The sequence below is a fragment of the Perna viridis genome, chromosome 13, assembly GCF_037379345.1.
Source record: "Perna viridis isolate PV_CMFRI_1.1 ecotype Kerala chromosome 13, ASM3737934v1, whole genome shotgun sequence".
Classification (NCBI taxonomy): Eukaryota; Metazoa; Mollusca; class Bivalvia; order Mytilida; family Mytilidae; genus Perna; species Perna viridis.
The window spans coordinates 23,242,824-23,265,779 of NC_142457.1; the positions used below are offsets into that span (position 1 = coordinate 23,242,824).

The following is a 22,956-nucleotide window of genomic DNA, read 5'->3' on the forward strand; positions in this document are numbered from 1 at the left end:
AAACGATTGAAACTTAGTTTGATTGAACAATATTTTAGAAACAGGACTTTCATTGAATATATTGATTTATAATCAAATTTATAGTTATATTGCATATTTTCTTGTTGTTATGTCTATTTTATTCATTTCATGATTCCAGGATTCCTTTCACTTTCCCATTGATGTAAATAGTCTGTTTTGTCTATTAGTGACATATTTATATAAGTGAAAACAAAGTACATGTACAACCATTTTGGTTTTCTAAGACTTCGAATCATTTTCTTTGTTTCATGTAGATTTGGAAGAACTTATAAATTCAGAAATTATTCCGATTTATATATTTTGACCAAGTATGACCAATTTGAAATTGCAATGCATACTCGTCGTGTTGATATTTTTTTTCTTAATCAGAAGAAATAAAATCGCATTTAAAATCTTGTCGTTACGGGAGATTTAACCATTTTCGAAAACTAAAAGACAAAGCCCAAAACAACATTGTTTTTGTCCGAAAAACGTTTTCATCCAATTGTAATTATCAAAGGTAGACGTAGAAAATAATAGAAGTGATAAGACCTATACTACTTCCACACTCTCCAAAGAAGAGATTGTGGAAAACCATAAATCTGTGCTATCCTCTTTTGGTCTCTCCACCAAGGACGATGATTGTAATTTACCGTCTATGTAATGGATTTCAAAACTCCACAAGAATCCATACAAACAACGTTTCATAGCTGGATCTGCAAATGCACCACCAAACCTCTTTAACTTCTAAACTCACAGCTGTCAAAGATGTTCTGCAGTCCTAACACAACACTTGTTACTTCCGTAGTTGTATTAATGCAATGTAGATCTTGAAAAATTCGAAAGATATTTTGGAGACAATCAATTCAAGACTATCATCAGAATTTAATAACATTAAAACCTATGATTTTTCTACACTGTATACTTCTATTTCCCATACTCAGTTTAAATCCCGACTTAAAAACATTATACATCTTTTTTTTTTCCCAAAAAAAAATGGTACACCTAGATACAAATATATAGTTTTTGGTACAGATTTCTCATACTTTGTAAGAAAGACTTCCAAATTATCTTCTAAATATACAGAGGAAGATGTTTACAAAATGCTAGAATTTTGAATCGACAAATTTGTTCAGTGTGGTTGACGCTTTTTTCAACAAACGGTAAACATTCCAATGGGAACAAATTGTGCTCCTCTACTTGCCTATTCCTTCACTCTTATGAGGCTGACTGTATAGCTGATCTGATCCGAAAGAAGAATATCGTTTAGCTAGATCCTTTAATCTCAGTTTCCGCTATATAGATGACGTATTATTTTTAAATAATCAAAATTTCGGGGTTTTGATACATCACATATACCCCCAAAGAACTTGAGATAAAGGATACTACAGAAATTCTGAAATCAGCCTCATATCTTGACGTGCACTTAGAAATGGATGGTAAAGGAAAACTATAGACCAAACGTTACGACAAACTTGATGACTTTCCATTTATCTGTGGCAAAATCCCTTCAGTACTTGGTTATGGAGTGTTCATATCACAACTCGCACGTTATGCCAGAGCTTGCCGAAACTACGCAGAATTGTTGTATCGCGCTAGAATTCTAACAAATAGGCTTCTGGAACAGAGTTATGTTGCTACTAGATTGAATTCATCACTACAGAAGTTTTATGGTCGTCATCATGAACTCGTGGATCGTAACGGTGTATTCATCTGGGCAATGAAAACTGATTTATTCAACGTTTCATAGTTTTCCTTTCGTCTACCCCGGACTTGAACTCGGCGGGTGTTACTAGAAAAGCAGAGGACGCTTACCTTACCGATGTACATTGCCTATGTTCCCACTTTTTAGAGGAGTCCGAGTTGTTCATTTGCTTTTGTTACTTTGTATGTGTGATTTTATTTAATTCATGTTGTGTATGTCTGTTTTCCATGTCTGTATTTGTCCCTGGATTACATTCTTTTGATTACCGCTATTAGCTTGGGTCCCTTGATTATTCTTTTACTCAAATAATAATTACAATAATGAATGCACTCAGTATATTCTGATTTACTTCACTTGGTTGTAATGAAAATGATGTGTATAGTAGATTTATTTCCATTATATTTTTTTCTTTGAATTACCTCCCTTCGATTGATCAAAGTGATAAAAATGAACAAGAATAACTTAGTTTAAAACAAATATTCCCTTCAGTATTATCTTCAACCTGCTTGTTGTTCTATTTGCTAAGTAGCATTATAATGGAAATTATGACTTAAAGTATATATATTTTTCATTTGTGACATATTTATATTTGTTTGTCTCTTTTTCACCTCATACAATCATTTTTTTTTACTTTTGAGCACATTACCTGATTTATTTTTTTTTAATTTATTAGTTACCATATCAGTGAATGAACCAATTTATAACAGAATTGGAATTCGCCAACTCAGTGTTAGATTTGTATAAAAAGGAAACGGATCTTGTAATCAGCACACGATGTATCTTCCAATACACTCAAGAAGGGTCGTATTTTGGTAACTCGTGATTACCAACTGATTATTTTTATTTGATATACATTTTATATAGTTGGTAGATTATTGTCTATATGTTGTCATGGTTCTGATTTGCAAATGAGTTTCTGATTCGTCAGTGACATTAAGTCATATATATGCACTACAGAAATATTGCTATTGTGATATTGGACTCAATAAAGTGTGAAAAGAAAGAATGATTTCACATGTTAACATAATTTCATTGTCAAAACTAAAAATCAGCCCTACTTAAATAATAATAATAGGATAAATATATGGAAAGAGTGAATAAACGAATTATTTTCTCGAGTGCCGAAGAATGCCTTAATCAAATGAGTGAGCGGAAATTAAACAATAATGTTAAAGAAACAATAGAAGTCAGGAACATGGGACGGCTACCAGTTTTGTTGAGCATCAAGGATGGATGTTCAACAAACAACTAAAGAATCCCACTCCCATGCTATTGAGATAGTCACATCTGTTTGAGCAACCTAGTCTTTAACATCAAATATCGAACCAGTAGAATTCTAATATTTGAATATATCCTAAAGCATGTTCAACTATAAGAAACTTTGTATGAACAGAACTTTGTGACTGTAAATTGGGATATTTTGGTTGTAGTTTTATTTTGATTCATCTGGCGCCTAATTTAAAAGGACCAAATTCAACGTCTGCAAGAATTTGGACTCTCAATATATATTCGTGAATTATGATTGCTGAGCGAACGACAAACGATCTACAATAAAAAAAACCACAAAATTTGAACAGGCATTTCTCGTGAGAAAACCGCCAAAATAACGCAACGCCGAAATACCCCAATTTACGGTAACATTACAGTTTAATGTAAACGGTGTTCTAAATTATTGCTATTTTCGCCGTGAACGGCAAACTGCGAAAAATAATACCAGCGGTATTGGTTGTAACAAAATATAATGCTTATTATTTTAGGCCCGCGAAAAATTATACCCACAAATATGTTCACTTGACAGAATTGTCTAAAATTAACAACCAAAAATTAATATATTCGCACGATTGCAATTATTTTTTTATTATGAATGCATATCTAATTTAAAAGTTTGTTGCATTTTCATGTGGGATCGTGGTTGGAATAAATCGTGATTTTGAATTTGGTAGTTTCAAATTGAGAAACAAATTGTCTTTTAAATTTATAAAAAAAAAATTATAAAAAGGAGTGCAGGTCCTTATCTATTGTTTTTCTGTATTTAAGAACATTGACGAATATAAATTTAACAATACAGACAAATTAATAACTAAGATTGTGATAACCCTCCGAATGATACCTACTTGCAATAAAATCATACAATAAATGCTGAAGAGGTTAAAAAAAATCATCGCTTTTTCAAACGTTAAACAGTTGTTGCTCTCTCCCTGTACATCTATATGTAGGAGGTGTAACTACTACACCGTGTGAAGTATTATAAAAAATCCATCAAATAGTTTTGGAGGAGATACATTTACATGTTTGAAACACCTGAATACAAGCAGTAGTATTATCTCCATTTGCTAATTTCAACAATAAGCGTCATGCTCAATGTTCATTGCCATAGTTAGGCATTTAAATCAAAATACATTGAAGGATTGATAAAAAAAATAATATCTTAAAATTACCTGGACAGATACGCAAAGGGATTTTTATAAACTCTCCAAACATTAATAAAGAAAAAAACAAAGAAAAAAAGGTAAAACTTCATCTTTATTGTACATTATGATATCTTAATTGTCTTGGTTTCTAATTAAATACTCAGTCATCATGAACCAAGTTAAAATCAGCACCGAAAACAAACAAAAACAACAACAACAAAATAAAACTTAACAAAGGAAACCAAAACACACACAATTTGTAGTTTTCTTCATCAATTTATATACACTAAGGGCAAACTTAATAAATGTTGCTTTGCTGCTTTCCTTCTTAACACTGGATTTGGGTAATTGAAAAAGAATTATTTTTGTTCAGAAGAAAGGAGTAAAAGAACATTATAACACATATTTTTTTTTAAAGAATCGTGCTGAAAATATAAAAAGGATCTCGAAAATTAACAAAAACAAAATTTTGAGCAGATAGATATTTGGTATTTGATTGACGGACAGTCTCATCCACTAAACAGCATTTTTTAAGTCTCTAAAAATTGACATGTCTGTTTTACACAAAGAATTGGAATGCAAAGCTTTGTTACAGATCATTCAAACCTAAACCATGCTTTTCACATTAATTCTGTAGATGATTTAGATTATTTACAGATGTACATTTGAGTCCATATAAATCTCAGACAGGAGGTGATTCATGCATATCAAAACCCTACCAAATTTAATTTCATTTTATTATTTAGAAACACTTAATGACCAAATAATCTTAGTTTGTAATTGGGTTGTTGCACTTATATAGATGGGTATGAACTCGGTTATTTACAAAAGTTGTTGTTCTTGATTGAAAGGACTGTTGTTACCGAAAAAATGAGGTATAAGTAGACTAAAAAGCATTTTTTGTTTGGGGGGTTTCTAGACCATGAATTGCCACTACTATAGGCAGTGTTTGAATTTTATAAAGACTGGTACTTAAATGACTGAAACAAGTCCACATCTAGTATGCTTTGTCAACACAGGAAAACTACACTTCAAAAACTATTTATATGGCAAATATGCATCTATACTACAAAAATATACTAAAGTAATAAAAAGAAATGGTACTTATATTTATCCAAAGTGGTTCAAATTTATTTAAGCCAAAAATATATAATTGTCACTTTAAATCTGGAAAGAGAATGAATGCTCTGACCTTTATGGCTATTTCAAAGCCAAGAGAAAATGTCAACAATAGATGCAAAAATATCTCCTATAAAGAAAGCATAGGCAAAAAAGATAAAATGGTAAAAGCACATAAAAGAGAAATAAATAAATCTGACTAAATAATACATCTGATTTAAAATTGACATTCTATATACAAATTTCTTTTCTTTTCCCAGAGAACTGCAGAAGACGTTATGTACAAAAATATCTCTTTGAAATTTAAACTGACTATTTATTATCAGTAAGTTGAAAAAGTAACTGACTTTATTTATTTAAAGAAATGAAGTAAATCTAGGTAAAAAAAGGTATGAAAAAACTTTTAGAATAGCATACACAATGTGCTAAGTTCCTTACCGTTGGCCACAAATTGCAGATTATTTTTTAATTATTCCATGACACACCTGGGCTACCATATTCTTCACTGTTAATTATTACAAAATATTTCATCTTCTCAATTTCTCTATTGATATACAATGTATTAGATAGGAGAGTAGCCTAAAGCTGATCAAATTGTCCCAGACCACAGAAAAAAACGTAAATATACAGAGTGATATGTGACAAACAAGCTGATTGAAAAAGCCAAATATAGAGTAAACTAGCATCTATTCAAGCACACAAAATGATTTTTTTCTACGTAAGGTTGTATTCATGAAATCATATGACCACAGGGATTCAAAATAGAACTAATCTAATGAATAAATAAACTTTCTTCTGTTGGAACTTTAATCATATGTAAAAAAAATGTTCCGAACCTTTAACTCTAAAAAATTAATTTTAACACCTGGGTCTTTTACCTGAAAAACTTTTACTTGACCACAAGGTTTTTGGACAATGAAACAAAAATGGTTCAATTCAATGTTTAGAAAAACTTGAAATCTGAATTCTATAAAAATAACCCCAAGTTAATTCAATATCGAGCAAGTAAAATATTGACTTGGACTTAACTCATGTGAACTTCACTAGAAAAGCATTGACCTGATGTGTACTTCAATATTTTCAATTGATGACAAATGATTAAACTAATACTTTAATTGAAGATAAATCATGAAAAATAAAATGAAAAGACAAGAGCACTTTATACAAAGTACATATACAAAATAAGACTATTAAGTTATTTTTCTGTTAATTATTCAAGGTTATTGAGATCTGTAATCATAAAAAAAATTCAAATTTTTCAAGATCCTTTGGTCTGATTTTTTTTCTATAAGTTTTTTCAGTTTTTGAAGAAATGACCCTAAATTAAAAAAATATGTTTTAACCAAAAGATAATAATTACTTTTTTTATTTAATCATCACACAAAACTGCCTTTATATGTAATCACATAATCAATTGGCATGTCATGAGCACTTACAAAAAAATTGCATAATTTCACAATATACAAACATTGACCTACAAGTAGCTTGTACATGTATAAACATATCAGTTGTATAAAATGTAATGAAAGACGTATTTCTCATATAAAAATGTAAACTACATTTTTGTTTTTACTTTACATTTAAATTCTAATGCAACTGTCATGTCTTGAAAGATTGATTACTGACATCCATCAATCGATTGATTAGCATTTAACGTTTGATTTTTGAAATTAATCAATTAGTTGTCATTGGTGACAAACTAAGGGAGATAACCCTTTAATGATACCCAAGAAGTTAGACTTCAAATTCCTAATGTTAAAGGATTATGTCAGTTGCATTAGAATGTGACATCTATATTTAATGTTACTGCTTTCTTGAACTAATGGTTGCAACATTGTTTGATTGATTTTCAGTCTGATTAGCTTTTGCATTTTTTTTTGGTTTTTGATTTCGTTTTCTTTTAATGCAGGGATGAGACAAAAAGAATAATCTAATTTTGAATTAAAAAAAATCAAAATATCAATAAATATAGAAAGCTAAAATTTATCACAGGTCTAAAACAATTTTTTTTTACTCCAGCATTAAGTAGCAGTATTTCTAAGAATAATGAAAATTCTATATGTGATACATATATTTTGCGTCAGTTAAAATTTTTTGCAACCAGTAGTGCAGGAAAAAGTAACTGCTGAACAAAATTTTGAATACAAAATGGCTACCGGCTGAATGCTACTAAAAGATTCTTGTACAGTTACATTACTGAACAGATTCTAGATTATCACATGATCATGGCATTATCACAAAATAATGTACATTGTAACAGGTTTATTCATTGAAAATCACAACTTCAAAGAATGCCATTACGTTGAAATGATGTCAAAGCCCCCAATACACTACTTCTGGTGGTTGGTCCAAAAATAGCAGACATGGTGGAAGTTGACCCAGAGGTCAAAGTTGAGTCAGGAGTTTTCACAGCAGAAGTTGGTATAGCTTTAGTCTCAGTGCTATTTGAACTATGACCCCAGCTTCCAAGATATCCATATAAAGAAACTCCAGTGTTTTTCAACTTTGACATGAAATTTCGGGAATGTTCATTTCCAGCAGGGACAGAAGGCACAGGGTTTGTTTTGGTTTGTGTGTCAGGGTTTCCACTAGATGGCACTGTGTAACAGTGTCCCATTGGAAAGTTTGTGGCTGTTTTATCTGAGACTGTTGAACTGTCAGAAGAAGCGACGATTGTTTGGTCGTCCTTTTTTTCATTTTTTGGAGACAGAAGATCAGATTCTCCCAAGATGGAGGCAAGTCCTAAACCCATTCCATAACTGGGTCCCTGGATTTTGCTGGGTGCCTGCTGAGAAGTGGCCATTCTTGGTGTACTTACTAAGGGAGTGGAAGCACTGAAAAGACAAAAGCAAACATGAACTTTAAGATAGGAAAGTTTTGCTTCACTGAATGGAATCAAAATTTGAAAAATATGTTTGCATATCTAATTCCAAAATTTCTTGAAAAATGATTTTCTAAAACTAAAAATCATGAAAAAGAAACAAATACTTAAAAAAAAATGTATAAAATGAGAATATCTCCTCTCCAAAAGTCTGAAACAAATTTTTCTCAAATGTAGAATGACACAGCTTTTAAGGCGGTAGACCTAGGTAAAAGGACATCACTCTTGTAAATCATTAGTATGTTTGTATAACCCATTTTACATAAATTGCATGTGAGGCTAAGTTACTTAGATTTGTTTGCATTCAGTTTCAAATGAATGCTTGTACAGGTTGAATGAAACTGAATATGGTGCAAGCATATCACTGATTCCAAGAGCTAATAGTTTTTTTCATGAGAGTGATGAACCAACTGATTTGTGTGAAGTCTACATAGCAGCAATTGTGGGGCAAAATTTCAAGCAGCATGCAAAAAGTTATAAGCTTGTGTTGATGTTAAATATGCCATTGTAACAAGGAAAAACTTGCTCAGGTTGTTTGAAGAAATACTTGCTTATGATCAAAGATATATAATCCAAGCAAACTCTCTTTTGCTAAAAAACAACCATTTTAAAGGTTTTCAGATCTAATGTAACTCAATTGTCCTCATAGAGCATTAAGGACATAAATGTTTCATTGACAAATACCATGTTTTGGTGTGTATAATGCACATTTATGTATTGTGCGCAGTGCAATTTTGAAGGTGAAAACGTGTAAAAAAGTTTATTTAGACATAGAGTGCAGTAGAATTTTGGAAGACAAAAAGATAAATATTTTGCATTTGATCAGTCAATTTATTTACCTTGATCAAGTATTTCCTACATAAATGTGAAAGAAAGAGATTTCTATTCACACTTTAACATCATGTAAAGATCGGTAGCTACATAAATTGGATAATTTAAATATTGAAGCATGATTAAACTGACAAGGATGTATGATATGGCTTATATAACAAAATCAAAAGTCGGGAAAACCTTGACTTGGTTTTGGTTGTTACTAAAATTTTGTAATTTTTCATTTTAAAATATACTTCAAAGAAAGAAAATTGTTAGAAACAATCAACATATGTTTCAAAATAATCATTTTCAGCTGTAAAAGCATTAAATAAGGAGGGCTTGACAAAAAAGAACTTTGTTACTTTTTGGTTTTCGTTGTTCCATTTCAATTTCAAACTGTGTTTTACAGGAAAGAAATATTGTACAACCTATGTCTGAAACATGTTATTAAGACATTTTAACTTGAATTGAAAAAATATCATTCAAAATTCAATATTTAAAGACGTATTCGATGATTTGATGAACATTCCACTTATGGTTTGTTTGTTTTCTTTACGCAGACTCTTTTCTCTTATAAACGTCTTTTATTTCTTGGCCAAATCTTATATAATGATGCGTAATATCACACCCATGTCTGAAAATTATTTCTACGTAAAAGTATGCAATTATACACAAAAAAATATGGTTCATTTTTATTTATTTTATTCAAATATTTGTCAATTTAAAAAAATCAAGACCTTCTCTATTTCATCCTTATTTTTAGCCTACTGAAAAACATCATGAAGTTACTATCAAAATTTAACTACTTTCTTAGTCACTATTTTCTTGTGATATAAATATGTGACTTTTCAATGGAATGTCCAATTTTGTTAAAAAAAAATGGCCAAAATCTTATCCTAGAACCCCTTCTCCTATACACAATTCTATGGAAAGCATTTCTTCTTGAAGCATGTGCTCTATACACCAGCAAACTAGAGGCAGACTGACAAAACAAAACTCACTCTGTTAAACTCTCAATATCGGAGACATCATCGTCATCCTCTACATCACTGAAGAAACGAAAATACGAAAATCACAACAGGGAAAGCAAAACAAACAATAACACACAAAGGATAGAGTATGTTTATGTAATAATTTGGCCTTAAATTCCAATTTTAATCAAATTGTTATTTACTGTTGTTCATTTTATCTTGAAAGGCCAATTTACACATTACACAAACTGCTCCTCTGTATAAAACATTCACAGTTGGAAAAAATGGAATGAAATGTTCTTGGAAAATTTTGCCCTCAATATAAAATAAAGTGGAGTATAAAAATATGATCTTTCCTTTCAATGTATTGTTCTTAACCTGTTAATTTTAAATCTCCTGGCATACGGTTAAGACAATTTATTTACACCAAATCAAAATCCAAAATTGATTGGTTCCAAAAAACTACAATGATAAGTTTGAATAGGAATTGAATAAAATTTAGCCCAACTTAAGAGTGACTTGTCAAAGATGATAAAACTACATCACTAACTTTATAAATTCATGCATAATTGTACCATAGGCTCAAATGTACTTCAGTGTGGTACAAGTAAATCTTTTGACTCTTTCTAAAAAAAAATGTCCATATTCTCATTACTAATACCTAATACCTTCCCCAGGAAGCACATATACACCTAAAATTTAATATAAGCCAACAATATTATGCAAATGTGAATAATATAATTTGTGTTTATGTTTTGAACCATCTAAGAATAGGTTGTAGAATTGTCTCCCTTTATCCAACATTTAACCATCTGTCTTTTTTCTCTTTTTGTTTTTCATTCATAATTTTCATCCAAATACATATATACCAGTCTTAAAATCACACTTTCTTTCCCCACTCTTATCCTTTTAAAATCCCCTTCCAATTTTCAATTTCTTCTTTTTTTTAATTACCATAAAGGGAGATTATCATTTGAAATTTGATAAAGGGAGGTAATCAACAAACTACCTTTGACATGGACAAAAACATCTGTGACATTTACCTAACGCTACATGAGGGATGTTTCACCATTGAGTTAGTGAATGTGTTGATTGTCCAACTTTCCTGAGGGCCATTAAATGCAGGGAAGGAGTCAAAGTCATCTGAAAAGAGAAAGAGGATAGTTTTAAGACGAAGGCAGCAGGCAAATAACATTTCCTTAATGTTAAATTATGGAATATAGAGTACATTCGAATCATGCACGTTAAACACAATTTAACTGCAAAGAATTATTTTAAATTCAGTGAAATCTGTCTTAACTAAACCCCTTTTAAGCTGAGGGATATTTTGTTTTGACATGTTTCACTGTGACACAAGTTTAAAATGTAGAAAAGCTGATATAAAGTGACTTCAGAAGACATGTGGTTCTCAGTTTCTCAAAGTTAGGGTAAGACAGGTCTCACTGTATACAGAGTGAAGCACAAGAGAAAAACCGTGATTTGGATGAAACAGGTTAAAAAAGTACTGAAGCTGACATAAAAGAATTTCAGACACTGTTTATTTTTGACAAGTTAAATGCAGTTTATACAGAATTTTGTTAAGACAAGTTTCAGTGAAATAAAATGTTCAAGCCTTCAACGCATGCTATAAAAAATTCCTATGTTTAGTATCCCCAAATATCACTACCTTTTATAAAACATGTATATGACACTTTAAGATGAGTAAAGGAACATTTTTTTCAGCTTTCCAGCAGGTTAATCAGTTCTTACAAATGGAAATGTTATTGTACACATGTATTTAAGGAGGTAGACCTATGGTAAGGGACACAACTCAGACTTGGACTGATTTCATTCTGTTTCAAATGAAAGCTTAACAGGCTTTGGTAAAACTGAATATGATACCAACATATCACAGATTTCAAGACTTATGTCCCTTACCCTAGGTCTACCTCCTTAAAGGAGAAATAAAATTGGCTAATTAACAATTTCTAGAATAATAGAAAATTTGGACCTGTTTCATCATTTCTTTAATATTTCATATCTGAATCCCCTAAAGACTAACTAACCATCCTCCTCCAGATCACTGAGATTGTGCTTTTCCTCTTCAAGATCAAGTTTTCTCTCTCCCTTAATCTGGACACCTGGTCGAGATTCAAATATTCCACCAATGTTTGGAGTAGCAAGCTGCTGCCATTGTCTCAATGTTACTGAACCTATTACAATATGAAAGATTCACTGTTTTTAGGCATTTATTAATAACAGTCTAAGACAAAATTTTGGTACCTATTTGTTTTTTTTTAAATGTCATTCTCTATAAGAATCAGGCAGTGGGTAAAACATGGTATGAAAAAAAACCACCCTTTTGAAAGTTTAATTTGACTATTTACACCATCAGAATCAAGAAAGATTTTCCATTTAACTTTGGTATATTAAATCTTAGTTCCATTGAAATGCACTGAAAATGAACATTTCAAGGGCAGACAATTCTATCAAAGTTTGCATTTTTCTAACATTCTATAGAGAAATTTCTGAGCAAATCCAGTGATGCAGAGATCAAATAATAGTCCTTTCATATAAAGAAATCATCTTTGAGAGAAATTATATCATCAGATCTGTAGGGTTTTGACATGTATGTTTCTATTTTTTTCACATTATGCCTAATTCTTACAAAGACTGCTACTTAACATCTAAAACAAGGTTCACTCTCAAAAGTTTACTTCACACCATTGTTTTGCAATGGCTGTCATATTACATGATTACATTTTTTGTCAGTCCTAGAAATGTATGTTCACTGAAGAATATCTAATTAACTTTCTATTTCAGTACTAAAAATATATGATCACTAAAATTTAGATATCTAATAATCTCCTCTTGCAACCAAAAATCATTTTCATGCTGGTCATTATAAAAATAACCCAACCTTCATACAAAACTTCATCTAAACCTATTAAACAGTTAAAAGGAGAAGTATGTGGACAAACAGACAGACAGACAGACAGACAAACAAATAGTGACTCGAAACTCTGTTTATATGAGCATTATAATTAGTATACTAACCCTCTAAAGGCTTGATAATTCTGAGTTTTTCAGGAAGCCTGTAATATGGGTTACTACTTCCTGTCATGCTGGACAATCCAGACAAGCCACTAAGTCCACTTCCTGTTGAGAGAGTACTGTCTGGTGTTTGACATACTCCTGGTGTTGAACCTTCTGTCTCAGACCTGGAATAAAACAGATTTGTTTAAATCTGGTTAAAAAAAAAGTACCTTTTCATAATTAAATTATATCTTTCAAATGAATTCAAATGTAAAGGGACCGACTTGTCATGCACATTTTAAAGTTTTCAAAACTTTACACAATGATCCAGTTCAAATCTTGTTATAAAGTTTAGACCTGACTTGATGGGTAATATTAACACCAAATTTCTAAAAATGGTTCTATTGCTTTGTTATCAGAACATCACAACCCATTTAGAGCTTTCCTGTCAAAGAATCTGACAAAATGTGTACGAGGTGTGGCAAATTAGGAAAAAAGACGGTTTTATTGCATTATCTTATTATTTTATACCTCATAACCTCCAGAAGTAACCATCAAAGTGTTTGTAAATTTTGCCTTCTTAATATATTGATATGTCATATTTGGTTGAAATATGGACAAATTTCCCTGTATAAGCAGTAAAAAAAATAAATATCATGTCACAGAAGCTTCTGGATAAATTTAAATAGCTTTTGGGTTGTTTTCTGGCTGAATGGAATATATTACAGGGAAAAAAAGATCAAATTGAACAAAAATGTGTCAACCATTGCCTGATTCTTACACAGAATGTTACTTAAATATATAGGTATATACATGCCTTTTGAGCTGACCGAAAAAAAACATCAACCACTGATGATTATATTGGGTCAAATAGACTTGGTAAGAGAAGGGTTATCATTTTAAAGGTTTATGTTTTTTAATGTTACTTATTTATACCTCTGTCTCTGTCTTTTGGTCTCATCTTCTTTATAGTCCTGTTCATTGAGCTCATTGGCCCTTCTTAAAGACAGCTTTCTCAAGGCTGTTTCAAGGTCATTAGATCCTGGTATACCTGGTCTACCAAGATTATTCCTGGTCCTGAAAAAAAAAGTCAAGGTTAATAAGAAGGTCCGTAGACCTGAGTTTACATGGTGTAACAAGATTTGCCCAGTCCTGAAAATGAAGATCGAAGTACAAATCTTAGTTACTTGACTCTGGACCCTTGTATACATGTTCTACAAAGATTGTTTCTAATCCTGATAATAAAAAGTGAAAGGTCATATTTGTGAAACAAATTTGTTCCAGATATAAAGGTCAAAACTAGATAAGACATCCTTATTTCCTATGAAGAGGATATAAAGCCAGTTGAGCATTCAATACTGTATACTGCGAAATTTTCATGGCAAATTTATTTTCACAGTAAGATCCATGGTGCGAATATCAAACTGTCATGAATACTTTTTTTTAAGGAACAGTATAAAGCAATTTGAAAACATCTTGATTGCAGAAACCGAGAGAAAAAAATAATTTAACAAAATAAACTACAAAATAGAATTCAAACAAAGCTGTTCTCTTGCATGATTTGGAACAAGCATATATAAGTACAGGCACGGATCCAAGAACTGGCGTACCAGGAGTAAGCCCCCCTAAATCGGTAAGAAAAAAAATTTTCACCCTATGATATTTTTTGCCTTGCTTTGCACGGCATTTAACTCAATTTACTTCATTACCAACATGTTTATTCATTATTTTAAAGACAAACAATATCAGTTTTATATATTGTAAATTGCGATATGCTGTACACGTGTTTCAAGGAGTAACCTCTCATCAGCAGCATTTAAATGAAATATATAGGAAGATCATAATTAAAATATTAGTTGTATACCAGAAGTATAACCAAAACTATCGAAAGAGGAAGCCAAATCCATCACCAAAAGGTTCTACCATATGCAATGCAAGGAATGAAGCCTCAGTATTTTGCATATTTTTAAAAATATTTTGGAATACTGCAAGTTTTCATAAATATAGTAGATAAAATGTGTGACATTACTCAGGGTCAGACAAGTCTGACTACTGGGTTGGTGAATACCCTCGTGGACCTCATGTCCACCAGCAGTGGTATCAACAGAGTGGAAATAACCATAATTCATGTACGTACAGCTTGAAGGTGCGAAAAAAATGGCATTTTTATTCCATGCCCTAAAAGTTGAACAATAAATTCAGAACACCACATAATTTATTTTACAACTAGTTATCTTGAAAAGGACAGCAAACATCTGTAGATGTCATAATGTTCCTCATGACATGATGTTAGTATATTGTCATATTACTTCAACTGTAATGTTCACAATGAATCATATTTTCATCTTTTTTAATCTTTTAAACTTTGAAGTGGCTATACATCTGTATAAATTGACAAACAAGCCTACTTCAAGTCATTTATAGTACAGAAAATTACCTTTCAAACAAAACAAGACTTTCAATTTCTGTTTTTACTTTCTTAGCTACCCCATATACCAATATTTCTTTATAAATTGACACACAAACATATTGAAATGTATTTATTTGGAAATGTAAACTGCAATAAATGTACTTATTGGGAAATGTACTCTGCAATACATGTATTTATTGGGAAATGTACTCTGCAATACATGTATTTACAACCCTGTGAAGATTTTTATATACTGTCAGTAAACTTATTCGTGGGTATTGTTTTTCATGGCTTTGTTAACTGGGTTAGTTTGTGAATTTTAGAATTTATAAATTTGGACATGTCTTAGATTTGGACATGAATATTATATCATAATGGGAATTTGAATTGGTCCTTGGACCAAAACATGAAAACTATTAAAAATACAAAGGTACCCCATGTACATTTGGGCTTTTACAGTACATAGTCCTAGTCCAATCGTAAGCATACTAGACAACAGTAAGATGAAAAACATTCAAATAATTCAATCAGATAAATATGTAAGAAAAGCTACTGGTTACTATTATTGGCTTCAATAGGATAGAGCTTAGGGAAAAAATCCTACTATATAATTAATCCAGATGGTATTCTGGTTCCAATTACTTCATAAATCTCAAAATGAGCTAAGGGGAGAAACCTACCAAAATAATTCATCCAGATAAATTAATACTGTATATTCTAGACCTCAATTAATGTTCTTAAGAAAGAGCTAAGGGAAAATTCATCTAGATGTTATACTGTTTCCTATTACTAAATGATCATAAGAAAGAGCAAGGGGAAAAAACTTACCCATATAATCCATCCAGATCACTTCCAGGTGGATTTTCTGGTCCCGAATCAACATCAGAGAAGTACATGGAACTCCTGTTTGAGATGGGGGCAGATTCAATACTTTCATTTAAACTGTAGTTAGAAGCCCCCATTGAGGTACTACGGATTGATGGACATCTGGATCCGGATTTTTTGGCAGCTTTCACAGTCTCGAAAACTTTCCAATTATGAACTCTGAAATTAGCAAGTAAATCCTCAGTCACAAATCTTGCATTAAATTCTGGAGCAGCTTTTGTCTAAAGTTATGTGACTCACAAAATTGTTATTTTTCATTACTTTAAATTTAAATTCAAATAGTTAAAAGCATTTTAAAACTGTAAAGATTAAGTTCTGGTGAATTTCCCATCTGGTTGAAAGGGATTTATCTATCTAAGCATAACCATGGCACAAACAAATAGCATAACTTTTTTTCTCTTTTTCAAGATTTTTCCCTCTTTATAATAAGTCTACTCCATTGAGCACCTTGTCATAGTTTTCCCTTCCTCTTCAGTCTACCCTGGACTTGACTGTTTATGAACAACTCAACTGGTGTTTCTAGAAAGCAGAGGATGCTTACCCTACCAGTGCACCTAGTCCATGCTCCCATTTTTTAGTGCTCATTTACTTTGATTCTTTGTACATATTATTTTGGTTATTTTATGTTCTTTATTGAGTGTGTCTGTTTTCACTGTCTGGTCTTTTTTACCTTGTACTCTTGTACTCATGAACATGCGAGTTTCTACAGTTCAAGACATTGGCTTTTTTAAAATTAAAATTTTCTCCTGTTTTAAGACATTGCCTTCTTTAAAATAAACCAGCTTTTTTATATTAACTTATTCTTACTTTCTCTCTGCAGGAGAGTATCCTTTTGGGTAATCAATGTCTCCTTTAAGTGAACTCTCTAACTCAGAGGCTAGAGAGTCTGAAGGGAGACTAAGGAGAGACGATGACATATAGTTATGTCTGACAGCTCCAGGTTTCTGTTTCCTTCTGAGTTGTCTGACCTCATCTTGAGAAACCTCATACAGTGCAACCAACTCATCATGTTTGTCTTTTAATTCTGCAATCTGAAATTTAAAAAAAAAAATTAATTAAGGAGACAGACAGAAGGTAAGGGTAAGGGTCATAACTCTTGAAATCAGTAATATGTTTGTATTACATTCAATTTCACCAAAACTTATCAAGCTTTCTTTTGAAACAGAATGAAATCAATCCAAGTTACTTTGATGCCTACATGAGATTGATGTCAAATGCTGAATACATGTTCCAATGATTTGTAACAGTCGTGTCCCTTACCCTAGGTCTACCTCCTTAATTGAATCTCAGAACTATAATCAGTTTTTACAACAACCTCCAACATTGACGCAATCAAGTGCTAAAAACTGTTCAAAACAAGCTCTAAATTGGTTAACCACCATAAAAGTCAGAAAAGTTCTGTCAAAATAACACCCTCTTCAACACTAACCCTTCCTTCCAAAACAAAAAGAAAACAAAAAAAAACAATCTAATTTGCACTTTTTTTTAATTTAGGTAAAAATATTATGCAAATTTACAATTACTGTGTTCCAAACATCTAAAAATGTAGAAAAAGTATTCAAGCTAAACTTTCTTATATTTTGTGACTTTCTGAGAAATTTTACTTACCAATATTATCTTTTTGAAAATTATGATAAAAAAAAAAAAAAAAAAAAACACTATTGTGAAAGTACTTAAATTCGTGGATACCAATTTTCGTGGATTAGAAAAAAACACAAGTTCGTGGATTCTTGAATTCGTGGATTGGAGATTTTCAGTAAACACATCTATGGAAATCTCCTTTTCTTTGGGAACAAATTTCATGGTTTGGCCTACCCACGAAATCCACGAAAATTGGTTCCCCATAAACATTAGTACTTTCAAAGTATGACTTAAAACATACCTCCTTAGTAAGAAATCTTTGAGATTCTTGAGAAGCTACCAGATGTTTCTGTAGTTCTAAATTCTCAGCTGTCAACTGCAATATTACAAAAAATTTATATTGATACACATACTTATACATATATATTTAACTGTATATAAAAATAAATCACTACTTTAACTAATAACTCGAATATTCAAATTGAAATTTAAAAAGAACAGAGGTGTTTTCCTTTAAAATAGTGAGTTTTTTTTACCATTTTCCAATTTCAAACAAAAATAAAAAAATATGACTTTTTTTCTAAGGACTGGATGTGTTTGAATGTTCCATAGGAAACTAGACACATCCAAAAGTGACATTAGAGCGTTCGAGAACCTAGAAATTATTATCTGGCCTAAGGCCAAATAAAACAACAGAGGGCCTGAGAATCATGAAATTATTATTATCTGGCCAAAGGCCAAATGAAACAACTGAGGGCCTGAGAATAAAAAAATTACAATTATTTGGCCTGAGACTTTTAATTCAGTGTAAATAAAATATTACTTACTACTTTGACCTTGAGCTGAAGGTCAACTACCTGACCCAGTAGCCCAGTTATTTCTTCTTTTTGTGCACTGTTTTCTTCTGTCTTTCTACCAAGTTCTTCTACATATAGTTCTAAATCCTTCTTTACTTCAGCTGTATAAAAGAAAAATCATTCTGAACATTTACACAAAGCAGAAAACAATATCCCTAATGTAAATATACTGCACACTTCTAAATCATTCTAAACTTCAGTTGTATAAAAGAAAGATTATTCTGAACATGTACAAAAAGCAGAAAAATAATTCCTAATGTGAACAACCGGTACTTTTCTAGTGTTTTAACTTTACATCTGTCGTCTTTCGAAAAATACCCCTCTTCTCAAAATGATATATGCTTAAAGTTGTGCTTTTTGATTAAAGTAAAAAATCTTTTTTTTAGGTTCTTTGGTAGATATTTCATGTACTTCTTAATGTGGATATTTGATCAAAAGAATAGACCCTGCTTTGAGCAAGTGTCACTGGCTGAGCTGGATTTTTAATGTGGTAAAACACAGAAGCAATAGCCAGCAATAATAAAGTGTATAAACCCACTCACACATTTTATTCTGACTCCAAACAAACCAATCATCATTTTAACTCTTACATGTGTGCTTAGCGGAAGGGTAGTAACTTACAATTTTCAAGCTTTGTTATGACCGAGATTGGGATAAAACCCACAACCTTATTCACTCAATGAGCTTTATTTACATTTAAATAAGAATTCATGGTTTTCCTTCCCTTGTTTGTCTACCACGGACATGACTTTTTATGAGCAACTCGGCGGGTGTTTCTAGAAAAGTAGAGGACGCTTACCCTACCGGTGCACCTGGTCCATGCTCCAAGTTTTTGGTGGAGTCAGAGTTGCTCATTTACTTTTGTTACTTTGTATGTATGATTTTAGTTACTTTATGTTCTTTGTTGTGTATGTCTGTTTTCCATGTCTGGTCTTTGTCCCTGGATTACATTCTTTTGATTACTGCTATAACCTTGGTTTCCTTGATTACTCTTTGATTACCGCTATAACCTTGGTTCCCTTGATTATCCATAGTGATTATGATACTTACCAAACTGTTGAACACAGTCACTGACAAGCTTCACTTCTTTCTCTTCATAGTCACAGGTTTCAGCAGAGAGCTGAGCTGTCTGTAAACACAAAATAAAATATATTTTAAAATTGGAAATGTAATTTCTACCATTAAATGAAATTTTCTAATTTCAGGTTTCGATATTTCATTTAAACATGAATGTACTAAGTGAAAACCTTTACTTGATATTCAGCCACCAAGTTATTTACTTTTTCATTAGTTGTTTTTAAAGACGTAACACAAACCTCTAGTTTCAGCTTTACATTTTCTTCTTCAAGTGATTCAACCTTTTTCTGAAGTGACTTGACTCCACTTGAGTGTAAACTGTCATCACTGTAAAATAATTAACTCAAATATAGGCAAAATCGTATTATCAAAATTACGATAAAATTATCAAATTTACAATATAACAAAATTTCTATTTAGAAAACAACAATTTTCCTTTAAACTGTTACAATTTTAATGAATGTTTATTTATTTTTACATAATATTTTCAATGAATCATACACAGGCAAAATTATTTCACATGATTTTCACACGAATTGAGCAAATAAACTAAATGACAGAGTTCACATGAAATTCGGGTGAATGGAGCCTTCATGTGAAATTCACACAAAATGTTCACATGAAATTCGTGTTTAGTGAATTTCACATGAAAATCATGTTAATTTCATGCGAATTTCACATGAATTTCATGTGAAGCTAGGTTCACTCAGAGGGGTTATCCCAGAATCCTATTAGAGTTAATTTATCTGATTAAAGAAATAAAAGACTTCAACCTGAGCCTTTCTAAGACTAAACAAACATAAACAGCATAAAAAAAATACGATCTAAATTAGCAAAAGAACAGAAAAGTATATAATGTGGCCATTTGAAAGCAAAAATCATATCAAAATTTGGTGCCAAGACTGACTGCAAAAATATTCCAAGATGTTTGCTCCTGGCAATCCTCCACACAACAAAGGTAAAACTGGTCTAAAGAGGAGGTCTACACCTAAGAATGCTGGATGGTACAAGATAAGTCATACTCCATGGTTGAAAGGTCTTTTGTTTGAGAATGCAGTTTCACCAGATGAAGATAATTCAAAAACTTACATCTGAATGAATTTGCAAGATCACCAACAAGACGATAAGCATGTTGAAGCTGATACAGAAGAACTGCATACCATTGGCAGTGACAGCTGTTCCCAGTTTGGAAATGATGATGATCCTGCTGTTGATAATTCTCAGAAGATGATATTGCGACCACTTCACCTGAAAAGAGACGGGACACAGACAACAATAAGTTCAAATTCTCGCATCATTGATGAAGAACAGATGTTTGCTCTGTTTAACTCAGCATGTGAGCAACACAGATTAATTCTACGTACCTGCAGGAAGCCTCAGATGGAATCCCATACCATTAAGAAATGGGGTTGTGGTGCTATGTACAAAATTAAATGCAAGAAATGTTGGTTTGTGTCCAATGAAGTAGTGAAGCTCTACAAAGAAATTGAAAACAACAAGCCGGGACCGAATCTTTCAAATTCAAATGTTGGATTGGCATCAGTGGGCTTAGACAGTCTAATAGGAAACAGGAAGACACAAGAGATTTTGGCCCATTTGAATGTTTCACCACCTAGCAGAAGTAGCATGCAGAGAAACTCAGACAGAGTAGCAAAGGAGATGTTAGACCTGAATATAGAAGACACTAAGGAGAAAACAGAACTGGTAAAATCTGATAACAGAAGCAAGGGAAAGCCTGAAAATCTTGTAGATTTGACACTAGATGGTCGATATCCTGGTTCAAGCCGCTCAAGCCGAAAAAAAAACCAAGGCTTAACGCTTCTCAGGCACAGATGTTGGGGATACAGCAAAACACAGACAGAAAATACATAATTGTTGCAGTGTCCCAAAACCTATTATGTTGGAAGGAAGCATGGTTATGAGGACTTGGTTTTGAAGTAGTGTGTCCCGGAGACCATGAAGGATGTACTGCATCTCACAAAAGATTGGCACTTGTGTCAGAATATGAGATGGGAAAGGATGTAGGAAGCCAACTAGCACTACAGGGTATTTTAATTTGGTATGCTACTACTGATGGAGATGCCAGGTCGGCGCAAGGAGTTGAAGATGCTATCCAAGCCTTGGTACCTTTGTGGAAAATGAAGAGACTTGCTGATCCGTTGCACCTGAACCAACATCAGTTTCGTACAGGATTACGTGCCGAGTTTAGTGAGACCATGTTCCACGGTAAAACAAATATGGAAAATAAAGAATTGAAACAGAAATTTAGCCTTGATTTGAGATGTCGATGTTCGATGATTTTAAACCAACTTATGAATGATCATAAAAGAAACATAGAAAAATTGGTAAAATTTTACCTGCAATTGTAACTGCTACACTAAAGTGCTATGATGGGGACTGCTCATCCTGCTTCAGGGATTCTGTGGTGTGTGGTGGAACAGAAACAAGTAGCTGGTGGTTGCGATCCTACTACCTCAGCTGCTATAACATCACTGTGCTACAAATGGACAAAACAGACAAAAAATTAGTCACTGAATTGGTAAAGATGATACTAAGTGAAGAAGCAATCAATAGTATGAAAATGTATCACACGACAAACAAGAATGAAGGTTTCCACCGTGCACTGAGTGTAAGCCTACCTAAAAATGTAACCCATAGTAAAAATATGGAGGGGAGATTACATTCTGCATTTCATCGCAATAACAACAGACCTGGTACATCAGCCATAAAAAAGAGCAAGAATTTGGAAATACAGATTTCAAATGTAACACTTTCGTCGAAAAGATGGACAAAGACTTTGTTTACCACCAGCAATATGAAAAACGTACTGAGGTAAAAAAAAACGACAACCGTCAACAGATAGCTCAAAACATGGAAGATCACAAGGCCTACAAAGAGCACAACAAAAAGAGACCTGATTACAAAAAGAGCCAACTAGATGCTGTACCAGGATTGCTGCAGAATGGCAATTACTGCAAAAAGAAGATGCCCCAGTGATGAAAGAAGAAAATCAAACATAAAGGTCCTTTTAAGGACCACCTAAATCTTTCAAAAAGATTCTTAGTTGATGCAAAAATAATAAATAAATAATAAAAAATAAAATAAATAAAGACTGCCTTCCCCTCCCTTAATTTTGTCAAAAATACCTAAATCATTGTCTGTCATCCTGAGGGCTACTAAACATGGTGGTAATGGGGCAATGTAACCAACACATTCCCTTTTGACACGCAT

General features: G+C 32.1%; 1 protein-coding gene across 1 annotated transcript; it reads right to left on the reverse strand.

Annotated features, from left to right (window-relative positions):
• Positions 1 to 4,215: 4,215 nt before the first annotated feature.
• LOC148600042 (trafficking kinesin-binding protein 1-like) lies at positions 4,216 to 22,956 on the reverse strand. Its single transcript, XM_088558109.1, has 15 exons — positions 22,872 to 22,956; positions 22,083 to 22,094; positions 20,886 to 20,973; positions 19,965 to 20,052; positions 19,699 to 19,777; positions 18,619 to 18,749; positions 18,093 to 18,167; positions 17,018 to 17,241; positions 16,154 to 16,369; positions 13,852 to 13,992; positions 12,937 to 13,100; positions 11,946 to 12,092; positions 10,944 to 11,043; positions 9,931 to 9,978; positions 4,216 to 8,069 (listed from the first exon to the last, which is right to left on the reverse strand). Exons 1-15 carry the CDS (start codon positions 22,954 to 22,956, stop codon positions 7,520 to 7,522), a joined length of 2,148 nt encoding a protein of 715 aa, XP_088414235.1. The 3' UTR covers positions 4,216 to 7,519.